At 35.7% G+C, this 23311-nt stretch overlaps 2 protein-coding genes across 5 annotated transcripts; one reads left to right on the forward strand and one right to left on the reverse strand.

Moving 5' to 3' along the window:
- Positions 1–1990: 1990 nt before the first annotated feature.
- On the forward strand, positions 1991–9598 carry LOC132619217 (uncharacterized). Of its 4 annotated transcripts, none has more exons than XM_060334167.1 (10): positions 1991–2375; positions 3656–3715; positions 5056–5223; positions 5714–5780; positions 6837–7033; positions 7156–7218; positions 7380–7407; positions 8361–8473; positions 9021–9062; positions 9138–9598. In XM_060334167.1, exons 1-10 carry the CDS (start codon positions 2172–2174, stop codon positions 9243–9245), a joined length of 1050 nt encoding a protein of 349 aa, XP_060190150.1. In that variant the 5' UTR covers positions 1991–2171; the 3' UTR covers positions 9246–9598. The 4 variants fall into 4 exon arrangements, with proteins under 4 accessions (XP_060190150.1, XP_060190151.1, XP_060190148.1 ...); XM_060334168.1 differs by having other exon boundaries at positions 6855–7033; XM_060334165.1 differs by having other exon boundaries at positions 1992–2375; positions 6795–7033.
- Positions 9376–17651, reverse strand: LOC132619216 (switch 2). The gene is made up of 8 exons (XM_060334164.1): positions 17144–17651; positions 14771–14877; positions 13631–14555; positions 12331–12578; positions 11665–11791; positions 11190–11465; positions 10827–11088; positions 9376–9959 (listed from the first exon to the last, which is right to left on the reverse strand). Exons 1-8 carry the CDS (start codon positions 17507–17509, stop codon positions 9622–9624), a joined length of 2649 nt encoding a protein of 882 aa, XP_060190147.1. The 5' UTR covers positions 17510–17651; the 3' UTR covers positions 9376–9621.
- Between the last annotated feature and the right edge of the window lie 5660 nt (positions 17652–23311).

Raw genomic sequence — 23311 nt, forward strand, 5'->3', positions numbered from 1 at the left:
TATTAAAAATAAGACGTGGGATTTGGTACCCCATCCACCTAATGTGAATGTTATTCGGTCTATGTGGATTTTTACTCATAAAGAAAAGTCTAATGGTGATTTTGAGAGGCATAAAGCCCGTCTTGTAGGTGATGGCAAAACACAGCAGGTTGGCATTGATTGTGGTGAGACTTTCAGTCCGGTCGTGAAGCCAGCAACGATCCGCACTGTCTTAAGTCTAGCTCTATCTAAACATTGGCCCATTCATCAATTGGATGTCAAAAATGCATTTCTTCATGGCGAGCTCAAGGAGACGGTTTATATGCATCAGCCTATGGGTTTTAGAGACCCATCTCGTCCCGATTATGTGTGTTTGTTGCGCAAGTCCTTATATGGGCTTAAACAGGCACGAGAGCTTGGTATAAAAGATTTACTGACTTTGTTTCTTCCATTGGTTTTGCTAATAGCAAGTCTGACCACTCCTTGTTCATCTATCGCAAAGGGCACCACTTGGCTTACATTTTACTATATGTGGATGATATTATTCTTACTGCTTCTTCAGATGCTCTCCGCTGTTCTATTATGGGCCTTCTTGGCTCAGAATTTGCTATGAAGGAATTAGGTCCTTTGAACTATTTTCTTGGCATTGCGGTGACCCGTCACAAGGGTGGTATGTTTCTATCACAACGAAGTTATGCTACGGACATTATTGAACTCTCGTGTAAGCCTTCTTCCACTCCGGTTGACACTAAACCGAAGGTCAGTGCCTCTTCTGGCGATCTGTGTGACGATCCCACTCATTTCCGGAGCCTTGCAGGTGCTCTTCAGTATCTTACCTTCACCAGACCGGATATTTCTTATGCCGTACAGCAGATTTGTTTTCATATGCATGCTCCACGAGATACGCATATGCTTGCTCTTAAGTGGATTATTCGGTATATTCAGGGTACTCTTGATCATGGTTTGCATCTCTACTCATCTTCAGTTACTGATTTGGTTTCATACACTGATGCTGATTGGGGGGATGTCCAGACACCAGACGCTCGACGTCGGGTTATTGCGTGTTTTTCGGAGATAATTTGATATCCTGGTCATCTAAGCGCCAACCTACTCTTTCCCGCTCTAGTGCGGAAGCAGAATATAGGGGGGTTGCTAATGTTGTTCTGAATCATGCTGGACACGTAACCTCCTCTTGGAACTACATTTTCCGATCCCTAAGGCTACTTTAGTTTATTGTGATAATGTCAGTGCCATTTACCTGTCAGGAAATCCAGTCCAACATCAGCGCACCAAGCACATTGAGATGGATATACATTTTGTTCGTGAAAAGGTGGCGCGCGGCCACGTCCGTGTCCTTCATGTTCCGTCCCGATATCAGCTCGCCGATATTTTCACTAAAGGACTGCCACAGGTCTTATTTGAAGATTTTCGGGACAGTCTCAGCGTTCGTAAACCTCCCGTTTCGACTGCGGGGGTGTGATAAATAGTGTAAATATGTAGTAAAATAATATTTTGTAAATCTTCTATTTTAGGTTAGTATAGTTTGTATCCTAATAGGACATTGTAACTATGGTATATTTACCAACTCAATCAATGAGGATGATCACAGAATTAATCTCTTTCATGAGCATCTTTTGGTCTCTTTATATATTTATTGAGTTCTGATTGTCAGATTCAATGAAACTGTGAAAATAGGAAATATTTAATGATAACTCACATTTGAAAGTACCTTTTTTGTAATTTGTGTTATTTTGCCGTCTATTTCAAGAATTTAGTGTAATTTTTTGAAGTGCAATTTCTTTTATTTTTAATCTATTTTTTGTGTCCAGTGTAATTTTTATGTTGCAGTTTTTGACAGAAATTTCCTATCTTCGTCGTTAATTTTTTTTTCACAGCTCCGGTAAATTTTTACAATTAGAGTTGGTAAATATCGGTCAAAGAAAAAAATGGTCACTTTTTACAAATTAGGACCAAAACTGCTTAAGAGACCAGTTTTGTCATTTTACTCAACTTACTTCTCCCAAAATTACCTTTTTAGAGCCGTTTGGATGGACTTATATTTTCGAATTCTAAGCGGTTAAAACTATTCTGCTTAAAAGCACCTAAAATAAGTGAATCCAAACAGGCTCTTAGTCCAAAACCTAAACCAGACGACAAACCGAGTAAATCGTCCACCGGCAAGTGACGTCATCATGGAAGAACAAGTAAAGGGAACAGTGACGTCACTATCCTCAATATTTGCAGTAGAAGAAGCACAGAAAGCATCAAAGCGCGTGGAAGACACTCTATTGGAGCGTCAAAAACTACTAAACCAGCTCCGACATTTTATAAATGACAATAATACCCTTATTAACCTTGTTCAACGACTCCCCGACCAGCTCCACCATGATATCATGGTAAATTTTTGTTTTACCCTACTTTCTTACCGTTTGAATGGATCGTATTGTGTTGTATTGTATTGTATTGTATTGTATTGTTTTGATGAATACAACCTTTGGATAGATTGTATCGTTTCCTGTCAGTTACATAACGTTAAATATCAACAATTTTGAAGGATAAAACGTGTAGAGCTATCGTAAAAAAGGTATGATAAATGATAAAATATGATTATTAGATAATAAGTAAGGACAAAATGAGAAAAAATAGATAAGGTAGCGACGGGATAACACCAAATCGGTCGTTACATAAAATGGGACATTTCGTCGTTACGTAACGATTGGACTTAACGATACGATATAATAAAATTAAAGTAACAATCAAAACAAACGTTGTATCTAAACTAACAATGCAATACAATACATATCAAGAGAAGGCAATTTCTTTTTTCCTTTTTTACTCATAGTATTAATTACTAATTTCAAATCATTTTTCAAGTCCATTAAAAATATGCACCAATTAATATGGGTATTATGGTAAATTATACCCATAATAGCATTGACAATTACCTGGACTTTGTTAGCTCCATGGTTCTTGCATAGTCTAACTTAGTTTCCTCTCCAAAAGCTTACTAGCTTTTGTTTTTGCTCCAAAAGCTCCCAAGCTTTTGCTTTTGTGAAATGGCACCTTCCAATTGCCTTTCTTAATGGAAACTTCTTACTTCATCAAAAAAAAAAAAAATTATGGTAAATTATACACTTCATTTATTATTTCTTAAGGGGTGTGCAAAGTCCCCTTTTCGTTAGATTAGATTAGGATTCAGATTAGGATAGAAGGCTAGTAGGTAGTCTCGCTTTTTCTTTCGCACTAGTAGGCGTAGTTTTGCTCTATCGTTTATTGCCCTTTGATTCCTGCATTTTGTGTTGGGTCTTGTCTTTCCAGGCTGTCTTATCATGGCTTCTTCACTCTTGTTATTTCTCATTTTCGCATTGCTTTGATATGCTTGTCCTTATCTGACTCTTTTTCCTTGTTTTCCCTTGTTTTCTTTTGAGCCGAGGGTCTTTCGGAAACAGCCTCCCTACCTTCCAAGGTGGGGGTAAGGTCTGCGTACACTTTACCCTCCCCAGACCCCACGTTGTGGGATTCCACTGGGTATGTTGTTGTTGGGTGTGCAAAGTCCACAACAGACAAGTAAAAGTGAATGGAGGGAGTACTCAACTTTTCGTTTTTACTGTATAGTGGAGTGTTATGCTTGTTATCTATGTGATTTAATGTGATCTTCTTTTGGTAACTTTTTCAGGTTCCGTTTGGTAAAGCTGCATTTTTTCCTGGACGTTTGATTCACACCAATGAATTACTGGTAATTTATACGCTACGCGATTTCAATTAGTATGGGCCTTTTCACTTATGCTCGTTTCAGTTACTTGAAAATACTCCCACCGTTCCACATTAGTTATCATGTTTTGTTTTTCGAGAGTCAGTTTGACTAATCATCGGAGCTAAATTGAATTAGATTAATTCAATATTTTAAAATTAAAATCTAGATGTTCGAAAGCTATACCAAAAGTGCTAATTAGTTGCAATTCTTCTCATATTAATATGATGGAAAAATATATCTTAAGATATCGGTCAAAGTCCATGCACTTTGACTCTTGAGAAGCGAAACGTGACAAGTAAAAGTGAACGGAGGGAGTATTAGGTAATTTGATTGAATTAGAGATGCAAACAGTGGTGGAACAGAGTTCTGATAAAGGGATTAAAAAATGTCACACCTGGGAGTTGAACCTGTTAAGGGGATTCAAAACCTTATATATGTATAAAGAGATGATGTTTACCTTGTTTAGGCAGTATAACTTTCCGAGGAACCCCTTCATTGCATGTGGTTATCTGCCAGTAGGTGCAAGGCTTATCTTTTGATTGTACATGAAGCTAAATACAGAAAATTTTGGCCTTCCTGCAAAAGTTTTTGTTTTTCTTTCCGGATTAAAAGGTAACTTTTTTTTTTTCCTGTTAGAAACTCTCCCTTGGTCAAACTCCCGTTTTGTGCAAAGTATTTCTTGTCGCGAGCCCAAGTAAGGGAGGATTATTGTGGTAAGCTGATGGTAAATATAAAAATAGTATAACTATGATGAATCTTCTTAATGACCTGAGAAGAGAAGAATGAGTAGAGTGGAATGGATAAAGCAGATTGGTATAGTCGACCCTAACTAGTTTGGGATTGAGGTGTCATTGATCGATTGATTGATTCTCTTCCTTGATCAAAATGAATCATTTCTTTACAACAGTCCGTTTGGATGATTTATTGATTTATATTATCAGTAAAACTGGAAAGGTTGTTGTTCTCCAACGAGGCGTCTGGTAGTGCTAGAATCTTCTTTGCCAAATCATGGAATATGCTTCATTTTCTCTTTCCTGGATTCTACATTGGTTGTTTGGATCTATCTGATAAGTCTGAAGAATCTGCTGTTTACACGATCACTTCTAAGTTTAAAACCAGAAAGCCCTATGTTTTGGAAGAAGCTTCACCTAATATTTAATTTGCTGTTTGTCTGGCTAATTTGCAAGTGATCTTTGGTTAATTATGAAAAGATGTTTCATCCTTTTTTTTTAACCGACAAGTCCATGAAATTTTGTTCTTAGAATCCTTTTCTAATTACAACTTATTGAATATAATTTTCTACTTCTCTGTCTTGTATGCAGGTTCTTCTAGGAGAGGGTCATTATGCTGAAAGGACAGCGAAGCAAACAATTGAGATACTGAACAGAAGAGGGAAGGCTTTGGATGTCCAAGTGGAGTCTGTAAAGGCTTTAATGCAAGACCTTAAGGCTGAGGCCTCATTTTTTGATGCTACAGCTTCCGAGGCAGCGGTATGCTTGTTGGTTCTGTCATATGGTGCTTGAACACTTTGACATGGTATTGCTTTCTCAAATATTTGAGTTACTGATATGGTATAATAGAACCACCGTGTTTACAAGTGCTAGAAAACTTATTTGGGTGCAACAGGTAATGGTAATAAAACTATCAGCGTTTTCAAGTGATACAGAAACGTATTTGGTGATATGACATGAGATAACTAGAGTCTGTTGGACTTGAATCTGAGAAATACATAAACTTGAGTTAGTTTGAGATGACTTGACATTGATATGCCTATTGGTGCGAATTAATTGATAGATAATTCTCACTGGTTTGATTATCGTATGAATGTATTGTGTGCACCATAAGCATTAGTTGGTAGCTGGAATGTTCACAATTTGATTTCTCATAGTAATTTTTCTTTTGTGCATATTCGCTTGAGACGTCAGTTTCTGGAGTTTAGATAGTTATATGAATTTGATGATTCCAAGCAATCTTTGACAGGAAGGTCTTGTGGAGATAAGAGAAGACTATGTTGAGGAACCTTCTCCTAAAAAGGCATCTACAATAGGTATATTCAACCTGTTACTGATTTATGTCTTACATATAAATACTCGAATTAATGTTGATGTTATTACTCTGCTAGTTATAAAAAAAAAAAATCTTGATTAGTAAAAAGCATCTTGAAGTGTTTCCCCCGTCAGAATGCTATTTATAATTTTTTTTTTTAACATGTCTAATTAAAGTCATAGGCTCAGTCATATATGAAATGTATTATGTATGCCATTGTATTGGATATTTTTCTGTTTTTATGTTGCTATGGAAAAGGACCTCTGTGCAGAAGTTATGATTGCTACACTGCTAACTGATATAAGGTTTTTTTTGACATATCCTAAATTGTAATAAGGAAAAGATGCAAATCTACCTTGAAAGCAAGCAAAATGTTTGGCATGCCTTAGAATCTTTCTTGTGCACAAGTAGGTTTAAGAGAACTGTTAACTATTGAAAACATGTTTGATACAAGACCCATATCGTCGAATATAGAATTAGTTCCTAACTCCTAAGGCCTATAGAAACTTGAAAATCTAAACCACCATATGTTATTTGGACTATCTTTACTGATGTCATGAACATGGCCAAGTTAATCCTCATCCTAAGGTTTAATCATTTCCATTCTTCTAGATATCATCAGAGACAGAAGCACAGTCTCTAATGTGTCTGACTGACTTTATATTGAGTGTGCTAGAGTTAGCTTTTGTAGTTTCTTTCAAAGTGTGAAAAGTAACTATGATATCAGGCTTTCTACTGTCCTTTCATCGACCAATATCTTAAGTATAACCAAGGGGATGCATTTTTTTTTTATATACATACCACGCACATGGAGGGAGGGATGAGGGAACATTTCTACTCCCTGTGTTATGAGGACGGCTATCTGACGTAATCTTCCAGTGGTGTGATGAGAGTTCTGACCTTCAGCAACATTCACTAGTCTTTGGTGGTTCTACTTGTGACCAAGCATCACTTAATTGCACTGAATTGCAGCTCCTTTTCAAACACTGAACTTTCTAAACGGTTTGAAACTCAGGCATCGTGAAACCTGAGCTTCCTATTTTTTCTGAAGCTGAAGATGTATCTCGTGTTGAAGATGACGAATATGCTCGCATATTATCCCGGATGGCTGAACTCGAGAAGGAAGAAGAAGAAGAAGAAGGAGGAGAAGAAGAAGAAGAAGCTGAAAATGCCAACAGAGAAGAGCTAGGTAGAGCTGGATCAGATGTCAGCTCAGGTCATGTTATCTTGGAAGAAGAAATGAAGTGTTCAGAGGTCAGTTGCATGTTGTTGAACTTAGATAGAAAGTTTGAATTTTGGAATGCAATGAACTTTATGCTTCTATAGTTGTTGCTAAATTGCATTTGACATGTGGTTTGGTGCATAACTTTGGCAAGCTCAAGGAAAGAGGTGAATCTTCAAGATTTCAGTCCACTGAAAAGTTTCCTGATCACTGGCATGTGAGTAACCCTTCCCGTCTAGCCAAGATGTATTCTTGAATTGCATCTTTTCTCATTCTACCATAGATTGTGAAGGGTTTGCTTGGTTCTCAAATTTGCCCCACAATGTATGAATTTGTTTGTTATCTTTCAACTAATCTATTTGAAATTTTTATGTACAGGTTGAAGGTTCAAAAGCAAAATCTAAAGGTAAGCCTTGTCCCAAGAAGAAGAATTGTGAACTATAGACAGTCCATGTGCCGCTTGCCTATTGAATTTCTGAAATTACTTGTATAGTACTCCCTCCGGATCAAAAAAAGAGTCCACTTAGCCATTTGCACACCCCTTAAGAAAATACTAATTCCTAGACAAAAATAGTTAATTTGACTAAACTACCCCTAATTAAATAGGCATTGGGATTTGACCATATAACACTTATAGGGACAAATCTGGAAAAACAAGGTTAATTCTTTCTTGATTTGATAAGTGGACACTTTTTTTGACCCAAGAAAAAACGGCTAAGTGGACACTTTTTTTGATCCGGAGGAAGTAACATGTTAATTGATCCCCTCATCCCAAAGAAATTGCCCAGACGGAGTCAATTTAGGCTAATTCAGAACCTTCTTGGAATTACTCATCCGTGAACTATAAGTTACTGATCAACCAAAAGCAATTATCTGCTTGGAATTTTAGTTAGTCTTTCAACTACGCTGTGCTGATAAGATGCTCAATGCTGGTGCTTTGTCTTTTGAGTCATTCTTTTATGAAGAACTTTCTACCTTTTGTCAAACTTGTGTGGGGGGTTTACTCTTTTCTGAATTTCCAGAAGTATTTACTTATCAAAGACAGTTTTGGTGCTTTGGTTTCTGTAGAGTTAACTAGTTCAGTATTTTTTTTTTTCAAAAGTTCAGCGTCGAGGAAGATAGAATTAGAAGCATCATTGGCCTTTTCTTTTTCACTTCCTATCTATAGTTATCAAATTATGTTGGTTTCATGAAATATATAAAATCATTCAGTGGAGCTTGCAGCTATCCTTGTTTTTGTCATGGTTGATAAACTTTACCAGTTCTTTCTCAAATAATTTTCTTTTCCTGAGGATTATTCAATTTGCAAGTCCTTTGTTCTTTAACTTCTGTTTCTCCTAAAAGATTGCATTGTATCAGGAAACTGCTTACCTGATAATCTAGCTTATGCCAAGTCCAATTTGACTGAGAATGCTCCGACAGAACCTCAAGCGAAAGAGGATGTTAAGGCTCCTATTATAGCTGAAAACAAAGTACGATTCTGTGCCTTTTATTTGTTCTTACCTAGATGGGCCATTGCTGTTCCAGTGCACCTATGCTCCTCTCATTATCTGACTTCTCGCTGTTCCAGTGTTCCATCTTCTTTTCTTTCTTTGTTTTCTTTTCCTCAGCATTGGGAGACAACTGTTAAACCACATTAAGTGAGAATCTTGGACCAGCTAGTCTCTGGACCCTCTCTTTTTTTAATGAAGTAGAAGCAGATCCATTTGTAATCCATGTTGAAAAGGAGTAATATTGTCAGTGTTTGTTAAGCATACATTCTTGCCTCTCAACAGATGTGGTGAAATAGCTATGATGTTTCTCATGTTATTGCAACTCCATCATTCCCCTCATGAAAAGAATTTATATATTGCTCCATTATCTTCAACATACAATACAGTACTGTGCATATTTTCCGCCTTCCTCATATTGTTCTATTATCTTCAACATAACACGGTTCCATTTCTATTGATGTTTTACTGCATTGCATCATTCTAGAGGTAAGAACTACAGAAATATAAGCTGACTGCTTTGTTACAGGCTGTTGCTCGTCCCTCAGAACCACGATTCGACAGCAGTAAGGTACATTCTTGCACGATTGTAGTATTGATTGATATATTAATAAGGGGATATATGATCTGACAATATGTTCTGCAGGCTTTTACTGGCAGCATCATAGAACGCACAAGTGATATTAATTCAAGGGAGCGATCTGTCAGTCGCAGCTCAAAGCCAGTATCGAAGTTCAAAATGCAGAGGAAGTAGCTGCAATTAGTATTTCTTGATGTGGACCTCAACCTTACAAGCTTGTATCAAAGAACACCCAAGTTAACCTTGATATCAACCCAACATAGTAGATTATCAGTCTCAGCTTCATGATGTAGAGAAAGTAGAATTGGAAAAGGGAACTGTTTATATTCGAAAACAATTTATACTCTATTGAGAGTGCCAATTTTTTATACTTTATCTAGTGTTGGCTATACTCCCAAAACGAATGACGATACAGACACAATTGAAAGGGAAAACCCTGCCTCAAATTTTACTGTACACATTGAAAAGTAAATTAAAGAAAAGGAAAGAGAGGCACCTATACAGACTAAATGTTACAAAGTTACAAGTTGACAAGAAAAGAAAATAAGTTTCAACCGTTAGGAATCTTCTCCTTTCTCTTACGATAGTCTTTAAGAACTTTTTCACGCTCTGCTGGTGTAGCAGATAAGAGCCAGTTGCTAAACTGAACCTCTTCCATACCCATGAATCGGGCAAGGAGGCTATACTGGCTCTTTTTGCGCATCTTTATAGCATTGACAGTTCCTACATTCTCCTTCCCAGTTATGGTGTCAGATTTCCTCTTCCCAACAGTCGAAAACTTTGGCTGATGCAGAGAGTAATCGAAATGCATGGTCGCTCCTTTCTTCTCTTTGATCTTTGCCGGTCCAAGGTTAACAATGTCTTCATATCGATGAGCATATACAATACCTACACAACAAAAGGTAAAACTGAATTGAGCAATAAAATTTCGTCTTTGTAAGAGACATCAACCAGTCAATCGAGGTGAAGAAACAACTTCAATATTTCTGCCCAAAAAAAGAAAAGAATAGAAGATAAAAGATTGTCAATGATTTCGACAGCTTCGAGTATCTTTAAGTTAAGAAAGTATAGTAGACTTCTTTAAACAACTACATCCATCCTCTTAGTTCTATCTTATGAGAGAACCAAATTTGTCAGAAGCGAACATTTACAAACCGATAGAATTCTTAACCTGCATTCTAGACATGCAAGGTTGAAACCTTCGTATGCACTTCCCCTTTTCCTATCCTGTGTCTTATCCCGTGCTAAAATGAATTAAGATATCAAATCTGTTTAAAGATCACTTGGCTCAAAGTAAGAGGAAGAGGAGAGAGAGCATAGATGATCAAGTGGGAGAGAACAGAGGGATCTACTATATTCCATCTTCCGGTTATTTACTACTCCCTTCGTCTATTTCATACAACAGACTTTGACTACACGCGAAGTTTAAAATGTTAATTTGACTAGTATTTTATGTAAGTGATAGCCCACAAAGGAATATTGGTTGAAAAGTTAAATTAATAAAGAAAATGTCATACCAAATCTCAAAGTCCAATCATCTAATGTATTTGACTTACTGTATAAAAAGAAGGGACAATATCAGCGTGATCAATATTTAGAGCTAGAAGCCTAGAATAATATTGACCTTCCTTTTCTTTTAGAGATTTTATTTTGGGTGCCTATGTAGTCACCATTCTTTTCTTTCCTGTTGCGTTCCAACAAATGGACTTACAGAGCAATTGTCATTTATCAGAAACCATTAACAAAAGAACTCACCGACGTCTTCAAGCACTGGAGCAGCAGTTGTGCGCTCCTCTTCTTTATGTTTACTGCTTTCAGCTCCCACTAAAGATGTAGTTATTTCTTTCTCAGGAACAAAATACATCCCAAGTACATTCAAATCCTGCTTTGAATCAGTTCCATCTTCCTTTCTTTTCTTTTCGTGCAATTCAATGATCTCACTAGTGAAGAGCTTGTCAGATAAATCTCTGAAAAGATTGCAGATTCCAAATAGCTCACCTTGGAACCCCTTACAATCCTGAAAAGTTGCAGTATGAATAAGTAATCATTCCAGCTGGAAGAATGACACAAACCTGAAAATGAAATCCTAGGAAACAAAAAAGAGAAGTGACTTTCAACCTGAACTCCCTCGAAATAGCGTTTTTCCATATTTCCAGAAACAGCTATGTTTGATAACTGCTGTTTGTAGACCTGACGAGTGTAAACAAGTTCTTCGAGAGAACCAGCTGCAAGTAGGCGGAAAACAACAACGTGGCGCTTCTGTCCAAATCGAAATGACCTGTCCTGGGCCTGCAAATCGTGGGCAGGATTCCAGTTTGGATCAAATATCACTACCCGATTCGCGCTAACAAGGTTGAGGCCGAGGCCACCAGCTTTTGTTGATAATAGGAATACCTAAGATGAGAAGAACATCAACACACAGAAATGATAAAAAGGAGTAAAGTTTGATATGTTCTAAAATGAATTTCTAGTCCATATTAATAAAGAAAACTGGGCCTAAATAGAGCAAAATTGGATGCGGAGGATCATACAGCCAATCCCAACTAATTTAGTGTCGAAGAGTTCACTGATTGATTATTTTATTAATATCTACCTGTTTGCTTGGACTAGAGTTGAAATCATCGACTAGAGACTGGCGCAAGCTAGTTGGGGTAGAACCATCAAGTCTTGAAAAACCATAGCCCTTGCGTATAATAAATTTCTCAAGTATGTCCAGCATCCTGCTTGGACAAAATTATTTTTACAAAAAAGGGAATTAGGACTAGAGGAAAGAATGGCATGTCTGAAAAGCTATGCAATAAATGCAACAGATGTATTCTATAAGCACAAAACAGATCCTTGGCTGACACTTGTTGTTATCCAGATTCCATAGTAACAGAGTTGCAAGAACAAGAGATATAGGGAAAAGTATCTAATAAGCCTCATAAGAGGATGCGGTTCCTACTTATCCCAAAAAGAAAAAGGGATGGGGATCCTCATTAAAACCATTCACAGCCCTCAGGTTCTCATAAGAGTGCACTGCTATCAGAGGTCTGAGAGGAAAATATAATGTGATGCTGGAGTATTTATTTTGATCCAAGATAGGGGTTAGGAGTAGCAAAAACCAAACAGCAAATGTTAAGCAATCAGACAATGTAAACTGGGCCATTCTTCAATTTCGATGATCAGATTAAATTGTTAGCCAAACAGCTAGCTTTCTGCATCATTCGAATATTTCAGGAATTCAAAAATCTAAAAGAACTGAATACTGACATCGCACCTTACAGAATAGCTGAAAAGAAGAATCTTGTCACTTTGTGAAACCCAAGAGGACATTAGTTTCTCCAACGCTCTCATTTTCCCGCAATGTTCAACATTACTTAAGCCCAAAAAACTCTTATTTTGAGTATTCCCTCCAACCAAATCAATGTCCTTACCAAATACAGCAGCAGCAAATTCTGCATCTTTTCTTTGTTTATCTAGATCATCCCTTGGATTAGGCTTGATAAGCTCCAAGTGATTGCTTATCTGCTTGGAGAGCTCCAAAAAGTGAGGATACAAAATGATGAAAGAGAGGGACTGAGAATAATTTCAAAAGAGCAATAAGATGTAGGATTAAGGGATACCAATGTTGCAAATAATTAGAAAGTTGAATGAAATAACATAGTGATGTCCATCCCATACTCCACCATACAACCAAGAATCATTGTGTTTGAAGGTAACACGTAATATATTATTCGTGTGTCAGTCAAATAGCAAGTGAAAAATACTGTTAGAGAAGTTTCCATGCGCTTGAAAGGCTTAAAGTACGAGCATAGGACAAAGAATTGATTCATGTCATAAAATTGCCAGTCTAATAGAACAATGACATGTCACTTAGCTTCATACTAATGGCAGCTCTGAGGTGGTAAGAGGTACGCTGCATATTTAATATTCAAGAAAATTTCCTTAGTATGACAACGGTGTCCAAGCAAGCTTGCATGCACCTCAACTTCCCACCGGGTACCCTCTACTTCCCACCAGCACAGGTATTGGGTAACTCTACCCACCAAGGCTTAGATAGATAGAAAAAATCACATAGGAGTAATATTTTTGTCTCTGCTGGAATTTGAACCCTGTCTCCATAATTTGCAATTATTTTCCTTAGTCTTATTTTATCTTGTTTTATTAATTTTTCTTTTGACAAGAGTAAGGTGAGATTAAGAATCTGAATTCTGAGACCAAAAAAGAGGGATCTCACTTTTAACATGTGCTGCCAGACAATAATGCACCCACTTCTAATTGCAAGTTAATAAGTTGAAATAACATTGGTTAATTACTTAATTTATGCATCACCTAAAACTGAGCGTTCTTAGATGTTCAGCATTTTCCTTCTCTATGTCATAAGACTCGGATTGCATCCAGCAACTTAATCTCGTTTTCTCTCACTTTAGATGCTTATCTTTAGTGCAGCAATTTTCCTTAGAACAAACTAGAGAACTTACTTTGAGATTACATTATCTACATCATTAACCATCACGGATTCGTTGTACGAGTACTAAATCAAGAGATAACCAAGAGAAAAATCTTTAAAGGAAAACCTGCTGGAGCTTGACGAGACAAGGAAGAACGAGGCAAAAAGGGCATTGTTCACAACCATCTGGATTGTCCTTGTGAAGGTAAGGCCAGATGGCACCATCTGGAGCGGTCCTTCTGCAACATTCAACTTGCTTGAGAGGGCTTCCGCAACTACAAGGGAGTTCCTTATTGATAAGGCATTGTACATCAGGTAACAGTAGCATCCTCTGATAAACCCGTTTTTGCAGTTCGCTCATGGCGCAAAAAACAACATTATCTTCCTTCCCTAACATGAGATGTCCAATAGTTTCTTCTTTTGTCCTTCTTAACAAATATTTGCGCAAAACTGATACTAAGTGTTGTTTCCGCTCATCAGCAACTCGAACAAATTTATCTGGAGCACTTGATCTCTGTCCATGTTTAAGGGGCTCCTCGTAAAACTCTCGGAAGTGTTCACGAGTCCCCAGGCAACCAGGCGTCACCCAGTCAAACAGATTGAACAATTCCATTAATCTATTCTGCATTATTGTTCCTGTAAGACCATAACGTTTGTGGGTCTTAATTGCTAAACATGCCTCGTACAGTTTTGATTTCTCATTCTTAAGTCGATGTGCCTCATCAACAATCACAATCTCCCATTCAATATCTGATAAAATTCTTCCATGGATTCTGTACGTATCAAAACTTGTTATAAGTATCTCCACGCCACGTGCTTCTAGTTTGTCGATCATTAAATCACGGTTTGGCCCGTGATAAATGCAAACACTAAATGTTGCCCACTTGGAAAACTCGATTTCCCAGTTGTGGATCAAAGAAGAGGGACAAACTATAAGTACAGGGCCCCTTGTTCTTAGGTGTTCCTTCGAGACTGTTGATTCTGGTATATCCCCATCCTTACCAAACACAGCAGCTAAGAATGCGATGCTTTGGATGGTCTTACCAAGTCCCCTGTTCCAGATATGCGCGGACAAGAGACATTACAATTACATTATTAAAATTTGAAGAATGAACAATATAATAGCATTAAAAAATGCATATGACTGTCAGACTGTGTATAACATGAACCAACTGCTGATGCTCTAACATGTACAAGTTAGGCCACGACTGAAAAACAAGTAGCATCCACCATAACAACCAAGAACGGACTTAAAAATAAAACTCACATATCATCTCCAAGAACACCTCCATGATTATTGTGATACAATCTATACAAAAATTTCACTCCTTCTCGTTGATGCTCCAAAAGCCTACAGTTTATAGATGCTGGAACCTGAAAAAGAAATAAAGGAAATTATTACATATGTAGTCAATCATTACACATCATAAACTGGATAAAGAGGCAAGTGTGAATTTATCCCAACAGGTAACAAAAGGGACTACATCTCCTTTTATTTCCTTGATCCAATTTCAAGACTCGTTATTTGGAAAAGGGCTGTTGCAACACAATTTCACATGGCATTACAGTTCTAATCATTTTGAGAATTCCAGTAATTTTTAGGATCAAAACCCCATAACAGAGGTTTTGCTTAAAAAACATCAAAGAATTCCATTCCAAATAGAAATAAACAGATAGATGTCCCCTAACGACCGACAGACAACCCTTTGAATTGATCATGAAACTTTTGTCAGGAAAACAAACATCATAGAACACTCCTACTGTTACCACCAAGAGGGAAGGAAGGGAATTACTGCCTTTGCAAGAGAGATGTGTCTTCCATATAAATGGGAGAAGAAGTTGCGGAAGCAACCCTTTGAATTATTTAAAACTTTGTCAAGAAAAGAAACACTGCATAACATTCCCAGTGTTTCCACAAAGAGGAAAGGAAATTACTATCTTTTCTAGAAATACGTGTCTTCCATATAAATAATAAAATAGGAGAAGTTATGGGAGGAGATGGGTATTTCCATGTCGAAAAGTCTACCCCCTTGGTTCCTTTTGACTAATATCCAAATGACGATATCATTTCACGTTTCCTTCTTTTCTTTTTCCATATGTTTTGTCTCCTTTTCTAGAAAAATCCCTTGCAGATACCAAGAAATCATAAGCAAGCCATTAAAGTGTTCACCAAACCTATGATCATTTTCGATCACCCCCACAATCATTAACATACACAGTTTATCATTTTTTCTATTTAGGCAAATTTTATCAATCACATTCTACTTGGGGAGCTAGCTCGAGATTCTAATGTCTCAATTGACGCCAAAGTTAAATCAAAGCGCAAGAATGTTCACATTCACAACCAATATGCAAAGAACACATGATCTTAACAACTTGTTTGGATGGTTGTGACCTATTGTATTGTATTTTTAGTTTAAATACAATGTTTTTTATTTTTCCGAAAAGTCCCATTTTGTGTAACGACCGATTTGGTGTGATCGTGTCGTTACCTTAATTTTTCTCATTTTGTGCTTCCTTATTATCTAATAATCCTATTTTCCCCTTTACACTACCTTTTTATAGTAGTTCTACCAGTACCCTACTTCTCGTGTACGTTTATCCTTCAAAGTGCTGATGTGTGATATGTAACAATGGGAAAGGATACAATTTATTCAAACGTTGTATTCATCAAAACAATACAGTACGATACCTCCATACAACACAATACAATATAATACGGTACATTATGAAACGATATGTAACAACCATCCAAACAAAGTGTAAGTCTTCTGTATTGACCTCTGTGGCAGACATCCAAGTAGAATCAAAATAGTAACTTTCCAAGACGTAGATAATCAATTCATTCATTATACAGCAGAAAACAAACACAACCCCACTTGGGTATTGAAATTCAACCACTAATTACAGAAAGTACAAATTAAAAAGGGATAAAAAAACGAATCTTGACGATACGGGCCAGTAAAAAATCACCTGTACAACAGAATATTCACCAGGCAAAGACAGAACTAACGGCTCATAAGGTCCTGCTTAATCTAACAATAAAAATCCAACTTGGGCCTTCCAAACCCACCTAGCTTTTAATTGTTATTGTTGTTCAACTTAGGGAGCTAGCTCGCGACTCTAATGTCTCAATTGATGCCTAAGATAACTCAAAGCATAAGAATGCTCACATTCACAACCAATAAGCAAACACCACATGATCTTTAAGTCTTTTGCCTTAACCTCTGTGGCAGACTATCCAAGTAGAATCAAAATAATATCTTTCCAAGATATGTATATATCATCATATTGCTTCATTATGCCACAAAGAAGAAGAAAAAAAACAGAACTACTTTTGGGTAATTGAAGTTTAACCACTAGTTACAGAAAATATTACTTCCTCCGTACCAATTTAAGTGTTTTACTTTCCTTTTTGGTCTGTCACAAGAAGAGTGTCTCTTTCAATATTTAGTAAGTTTCCAATTGAAACACTCTACATGGCAAGTTTAAGACACACGTCCATAATTTAAGACCACAAGATTCAAAAGTCTTCACTTCATGCTGCTCAATCAAACTACGATACTTAAATTGGAACAGAGGGAGTAGTTAAAAAACGATAAAAAATGAATCTTGATGATATGGGCCAGTAAAAAATCACCTGAACAACAGGATTTACACCAGGTGAAGACAAAACCAAAGGCTCATAAGGTCCAGCTTGATCTAACAATAAAGAATCCAACTTTGGCCTACCAAACCCAATTATCTTTTCTTCTATTTCTTCTTCTTCTTCCTCTTCATATTTTTTCTTCAAATCAAAATGATTCTGTTTTTTGGGTGTTTGGGGTTGGTTTTGAAGCAAAGAAGTGTGATCTTCAAGGCGTAAAAGCTGTTGAGATAAAGAAGATTTTGGGGGTTTTCTAGGGTTTACAGATTTTGTCTCAAAATTATAGGAGATTGATGAAGATTGTGAAAATGATTGATTTGAACAGGGTATTAGTGATTCTTTGAAAGTGTTTAGAGACATTAGGGTAATTGAATCTTGAAATTTTGTTAAGAAGTGTTCGTTTTCTTTTTCAAATTGAAGTGCTTTTATTGTTTGTATTCGTCAACGTTACAACCATTTTTTTTTTTTCGCGGATTGTTCTTCAAATGCGCTTGTTTTTAATTTTTGCCCCTCAAATGGTGCTCTTTAATTTTTCGTCCAGGCTAGGTTTGAATCCCCGTTCAATAAAAAAATAAATTATAAGATAAGGTTTTGTGAAAGTTAGGCCTAATTTAGTTATGTTGTAGTTTCAAGCTATACTTCTAAGTTATGCCTAAGGCAAAAGTTATATCGTACAATAGGTAAAGCATAACTTGTCTTACGATTTATTTTTTACTCTGCTGGAATTTTACAAAAATTAGTTCTTAAGGCATATACTTTGCTGGGGTTCGAACTCAGAATCTCAGAGGTATTAGCCACTTAAAAGCCAAAGGACAAAAATTAAAGACCAACAATTTGAGAGGCAAAATAGAGCAAAAATTAAAGATCAGCTCCTGAATAAGGAGATTTGTGCGACTGACCCGTAACTACAACTAGGGGTGTTCAAATGAGACCGGAAAATCGATCCGAACCGGTAAATCGAGTCAAACCGACTTAATAAACCGAAAACCGGCTTGGTTTGACCTGATTTGGTTTTAAATTTTAAAAAACCGATAACATTTGGTTTGGTTTGGTGTTAAACCAAAAAAACCCGAATCAAAACTGAACCAAACCGATAGATACATACATATTTAAAATATTATACACACACACACATCTTCATCAAAATTAGGGCTCATTCCAAGTCCAATACAAATTCAAATAATTAGAAAGAAAAGTGTAGCCCATTTAAGTTTAAGGTTAAAAAAAATAGCAAATAGAATTTTCCCCTTATTCAGTTTTACGGTTTCCTCATTTACATGTCATCTTAATTACTACTAATAAGCTAACATTTTATCTGTAGCAAATTAAAGGGAAGAAAATGACAATTGAAATTTAAAAAGATTTTCCGTTTATTATTTTTCGTTTTAACTTCTGTGCTTTCTTCTCAATGCTTCATAAATACAATAAGTCTATATAACAAAAATTGCGAAAGGGTTGCGTAATATCAAAAGACTATATGTAAGGAGGTAACTAGAATCATGAAAAGTAGATGTTATGTTTTTGTAATTCTTATACCCATAGTCATAGGCGCATACCTAAATAAAGTTAATGAATTAATTAAGAAAATTCTTAGATTTGAATGGATCACGGTCAAAGCCGTATTTAGTTACCATTTGATTCAAAGGTTCTTGTATTAATACATTCTTAAAATCCAAAAAAACCGCAAAAACCGACAAAACCAAAACCGATAGAACTTATACTATAATGGTTTGGTTTGGTTTAAATATCAGAAAAAAACGATTTAATTAGTTTGGTTTGATTTTAACCACAAACCGGACCATGAACACCCCTAACTACAACCTATCTCACTTTAATGATGGGAAACTTACGGCCCAATAAAAGGGTGATCTAATTTATAAAAAAAGCCAGTAAATATATATATATCCACCTACGACCAGTAGGTTCAGAGTTTGAGTCACGCTGTACGTATAATATACATATCAATGTATATGTTTTATATATTTAGGCTATTGCCGGTAATTAGATTCTGCTGACCGTACATTTACATAAGTTTTCCTTTAATTATTTGAGTTATTTTTATAATTGAGAACAGTTACCAATTTACCAATATAGATACAGTAAACAAAATCAAATAAGAAGTATTTATTAAACAAGAAAGAAAGTATTAGATAAATGAAATTAACAATGTCATACAAAACAATTTCAAGTTACAATTAACAATGAACTAATAGAAAACTACTACTTATGTACCACATCTTACTAAAGCAATAAGGAAAATAATTCAAATAACATACGAATAATGAACTAAACTAACAAAGAAAATAACCAAGGACCATTATAGTATCAAAATATAAATCCTTACTACTATTTCTTACTATTATATTAGCCCCTTAAAAAGAATTCTATCTGCTATTAAAAAGAGACGAAAAATCCTTCATATTAAGCCAGGTGGCAGCCTAACAATAGGCCACTTGGCATTATTAAGATAAAATTAACTACCGTTGTAATTTTAAATAGAAATCAAGTTTAATTATATTTGTCTCACTTTCAAGTTTAATAGAAATCTAGAGTTGAAAGAAGTGAGACAATCTTAAATGTCTTGGTGGTCAACTGTTTATATGTGTGGGCGCCACACACATATAAAAGTGACCCCACTGGACACGGTTTCATAGACTCCCTAAGACACTTGAACCTAGGGCTCTGATACCAAGCTTTGTCACGCCCCGAACCATGGCCTGGGAGTAACACGACACTCGGGCCTTGCTTGCATGTGTCCGAGCGAACCTCATGGCTTGCTTGTCAACATGGGCATCAAAACAACATAATCTATATGATGCAATTTAAATGAATCAAGAAAATGTAATTTGCGGAATAAAGTCTTGAAATTTTCTCATAGTATGAAATATCATGAAAACATAATAGTCTGCAAACATGAAAGCACAACTGACTCTGTGAACTAACATCTGTCTATGAAACCTCTAAAACATGTCTGAATACTAACTATCAGGACATGGCCCTGGACTACCATAAACTGAATACTAATGCAGACTCTATGTTGAACCCCGAGAGGAGTGGGGTTCACCAATAAGCTGATAACTGAAGTGATCCTACTGTGCAGATGTATACTCCTGAAAATCGGTATCTGCACCGTGAAGTGCAGGCCCCGGGCAAAAGGGACGTTAGTACATGGTGAATAGTACTAGTATGTAAAACCTGCTGAAATGAAGAACATGGCACAGTATAGGTATAGGACATGAACTGAAACTGAATGTAACTTGGACATGAGCATAAAACGTGAGTAAAGTTTGAAAACAGTAAATCAATGGAAATACATGTATGTAAAACTGCTTGTAACGTGGGGAATGCTATAGTATAGCCGACAACATGGTCTGGTACTTGCGTCCTACCAGCAGAACACTCACAACCTTGCCAGGGATATGAGATTTAAGTAATAATAAGCATGTAAGGATCCAAACTGCATAATGAAGGTGTTGCCTCCTTGCTGACAACCCTTATCCTACGGTGGCTACGTAGTTTCAGGCTATCTGAGTCTTCTCGGTTAACTAAGCAATTCCCAAAACATGAACATAATATAGTTGGCTAAGAAGCCCATGATTTTCGTGAAATAACTTGTAAATAACTTGTAATCATGATTTCACGAAATAACTTGTAAACGTGGTTTCATGAAATATCTTGTAATATGGTTTCATGAGATAACTTGTCATAGTCTTGCAAACATGTTCTTGATTCATGAGTAATAACAATAGTTCATAATTATATATATATATATATATAATTGACTTGAAAATATGCTTGTAACTTGCTACATAAAATCATAAAGTTTCATATAAACATAATGAGAATACATGAGGAAGAATTCATGATTCATGGATTAAGCTAGGGTTCCTAATAACCGTAATGAAAGATTAGGAATACAATAACGAATATAGATACAAAATTCATGTACATAAATACATAAATACGGGCTACCAATATGTTGGGTTTAATTCCCTAGGGTTTGAACTTCATGGATATCAAGAAACGGAGCATGGGGAAGAATGTAGAGATTCCCACATGTGGATGGAAGTTCTACATACCTTAATTGCTCCAAAACTTGAATTAAAGACTTGAGCTTTGAAGAAGATTTCCAAAATCTTGAATTCTTGAACCTTGAGATGGGTTTTCTTGAAAACCTTAGTTTAGGAATGATAATTTCTTGTTTAGATTACAAGGATATGTATTAGAATTGATTTGGAATAATTAGAGTAGGCTTACCTTGGTGTTCTTGATGATGCAAGAGGGTAGGAAGTCGTTCTAGGGCTTGAAGGAATGAAAAATAATGATTTGAAATGATATGGACGAATATATACTGTTCTGGAAAAATTCATTTTTCGGCCCAGTTAAATACTGGCCGTATTTCAAAATACGCCCGTATTTTGAAATACTGGCCGTATTTTGAAATATGGACATCACTGCCTCTCTTCAGTAAAATGGCCATAACTCTTTGCACAGATGTCCATTTGACCCCCATAATATACCGTTGGAAAGGTATTTCAAAGATATACAACTTTCATGAAGGAAGTTTTCCCAAATTTCAAATACATTTTGAAATACGGGCCGTATTTTGAAATACGGTCCGTATTTAGCCATTTGACATCAAATTGCCAAATTCCAGAATGCTCAGAAATCCTTGGTTTCAGTTTACGATTTGAAATACGGGCCGTATTGTGAAATACGATCCGTATTTAACCATATGACATTCAACTACCAGTTTACGATTTGATTTACGGCCCGTAAACTGAAATACGGTCACTGTTCATGGGCGTAAACCACCATCTTACAGCTGAAGAGGAAATTTCCAATTCCCACATTCTTTATCTGGTTTTCTAAGTCTAGGATCATGGTCAAAGCTTAGGTTAAAGGTACGGGGTGTTACATTTTTATTGTGGTTCATTGGATTTCATAAAAGAAAAACTAATAAAATATTTTTAAAATTAATTAAACAAAAATCAAAATTAGAAAGATAGACATAATATTGTAAATCATAGAGTTTTAATCCATAAGTAAAATTATCAAATTCTTAAATGAAAATATAAAGTAAAAAATTTTAAATTTTATAAATGTAAAGAAACAATAATCAGAGAACACATAGGAGAATAAAAATAAGTAAAGTAATGTCAAAGAAGGAAAAAGGGAATCAAAACGTACTCCATTCAAAATAAGTGTCCACTTAGCCTTTTTACTGTAGTTAAAAAAAAGTGTTAACTTACATAATCAAGGAAATAATTTTATTCTTTCAGATTTGCCTCTATTTACTCAAGACAATAAATAAGCAAGAATTTTATTAATTAAAGATAGTTTAGTCAAAATACCCATTTCTTTCTAGAAGCCACTAAGTAAACAATTATTTTAAATCAGAGAGTGTAAATATGTGTCACTCAAAAAAGGAGGATTAGAATGAAGTGCATACACGTGTATATAGGACAAGAGAATAAATATTCAGTATCATGACATATGTCCAAGTGGGATGAAAAAGAAGTTTGCTTAAAGTGTACAATTTACTAAACTTTTGGTACAAACACGTGTCCATTCATCATTAATAAAATTGGCAAAATTTATAGAACAATCTATAAGACTTTTGGTACAATTTGTCGTAATGTCAAAGAAGGAAAAAGGGAATAAAAAGGTACTCCGTTCAAAATAAATGTCCACTTAGCCTTTTTACTATTGTTCAAAATAAGTGTATACTTACATGATCAAGGAATTAGTTGTATTCTTCCAGATTTGCTTCTATTTATTGAAGACAATAAATAAGCAAGAATTTTATTAATTAATGATAGTTTAGTCAAAATACCTATTTTTTTTGTAGAAGCTAATGTTTTCTTAAGAGATGTGAAAAAGGCTAAGTAAACAATTATTTCGAATCGGACAGTGTAAATATGTGTCACTCAAAAGAGGAGGATTAGAATAAAGTGCATACACGTGTGTATATGATAAAAGAATAAATATTCAGTATCATGACATATGTCCAAGTGGGATGAAAAGAAATTTGGTTAAAGTGTACAGTTTACTAAACTTTTTGTACAAACACGTGTCCATTCATCATTAATGAAATTGCAAAATTTATAGTTCAATCTATCGTGTCCTCCACCAGTGAAATAGGGTACAATATGGAATGCT

This window comes from Lycium barbarum, chromosome 11, assembly GCF_019175385.1.
Source record: "Lycium barbarum isolate Lr01 chromosome 11, ASM1917538v2, whole genome shotgun sequence".
Taxonomy (NCBI): Eukaryota; Viridiplantae; Streptophyta; class Magnoliopsida; order Solanales; family Solanaceae; genus Lycium; species Lycium barbarum.

What these genes read in the sequence shown, in the direction of transcription:
- LOC132619217 (XM_060334165.1), top strand. Translation starts at nt 2,172, where the DNA reads ATGGAAGAACAAGTAAAGGGAACAGTGACGTCACTATCCTCAATATTT. An exon ending in TAAAAAGGCATCTACAATAG is followed by an intron (nt 5,781 to 6,794) that starts GTATATTCAACC and finishes TTTGAAACTCAG; the next exon opens with GCATCGTGAAACCTGAGCTT. An exon ending in CACGATTCGACAGCAGTAAG is followed by an intron (nt 9,063 to 9,137) that starts GTACATTCTTGC and finishes TATGTTCTGCAG; the next exon opens with GCTTTTACTGGCAGCATCAT.
- LOC132619216 (XM_060334164.1), bottom strand. Translation starts at nt 17,509, where the DNA reads ATGTCTCTAAACACTTTCAAAGAATCACTAATACCCTGTTCAAATCAA. An exon ending in GGTGTTCTTGGAGATGATAT is followed by an intron (nt 14,556 to 14,770) that starts GTGAGTTTTATT and finishes TATCTGGAACAG; the next exon opens with GGGACTTGGTAAGACCATCC. An exon ending in CTTTTCAGCTATTCTGTAAG is followed by an intron (nt 11,792 to 12,330) that starts GTGCGATGTCAG and finishes TTGTCCAAGCAG; the next exon opens with GATGCTGGACATACTTGAGA.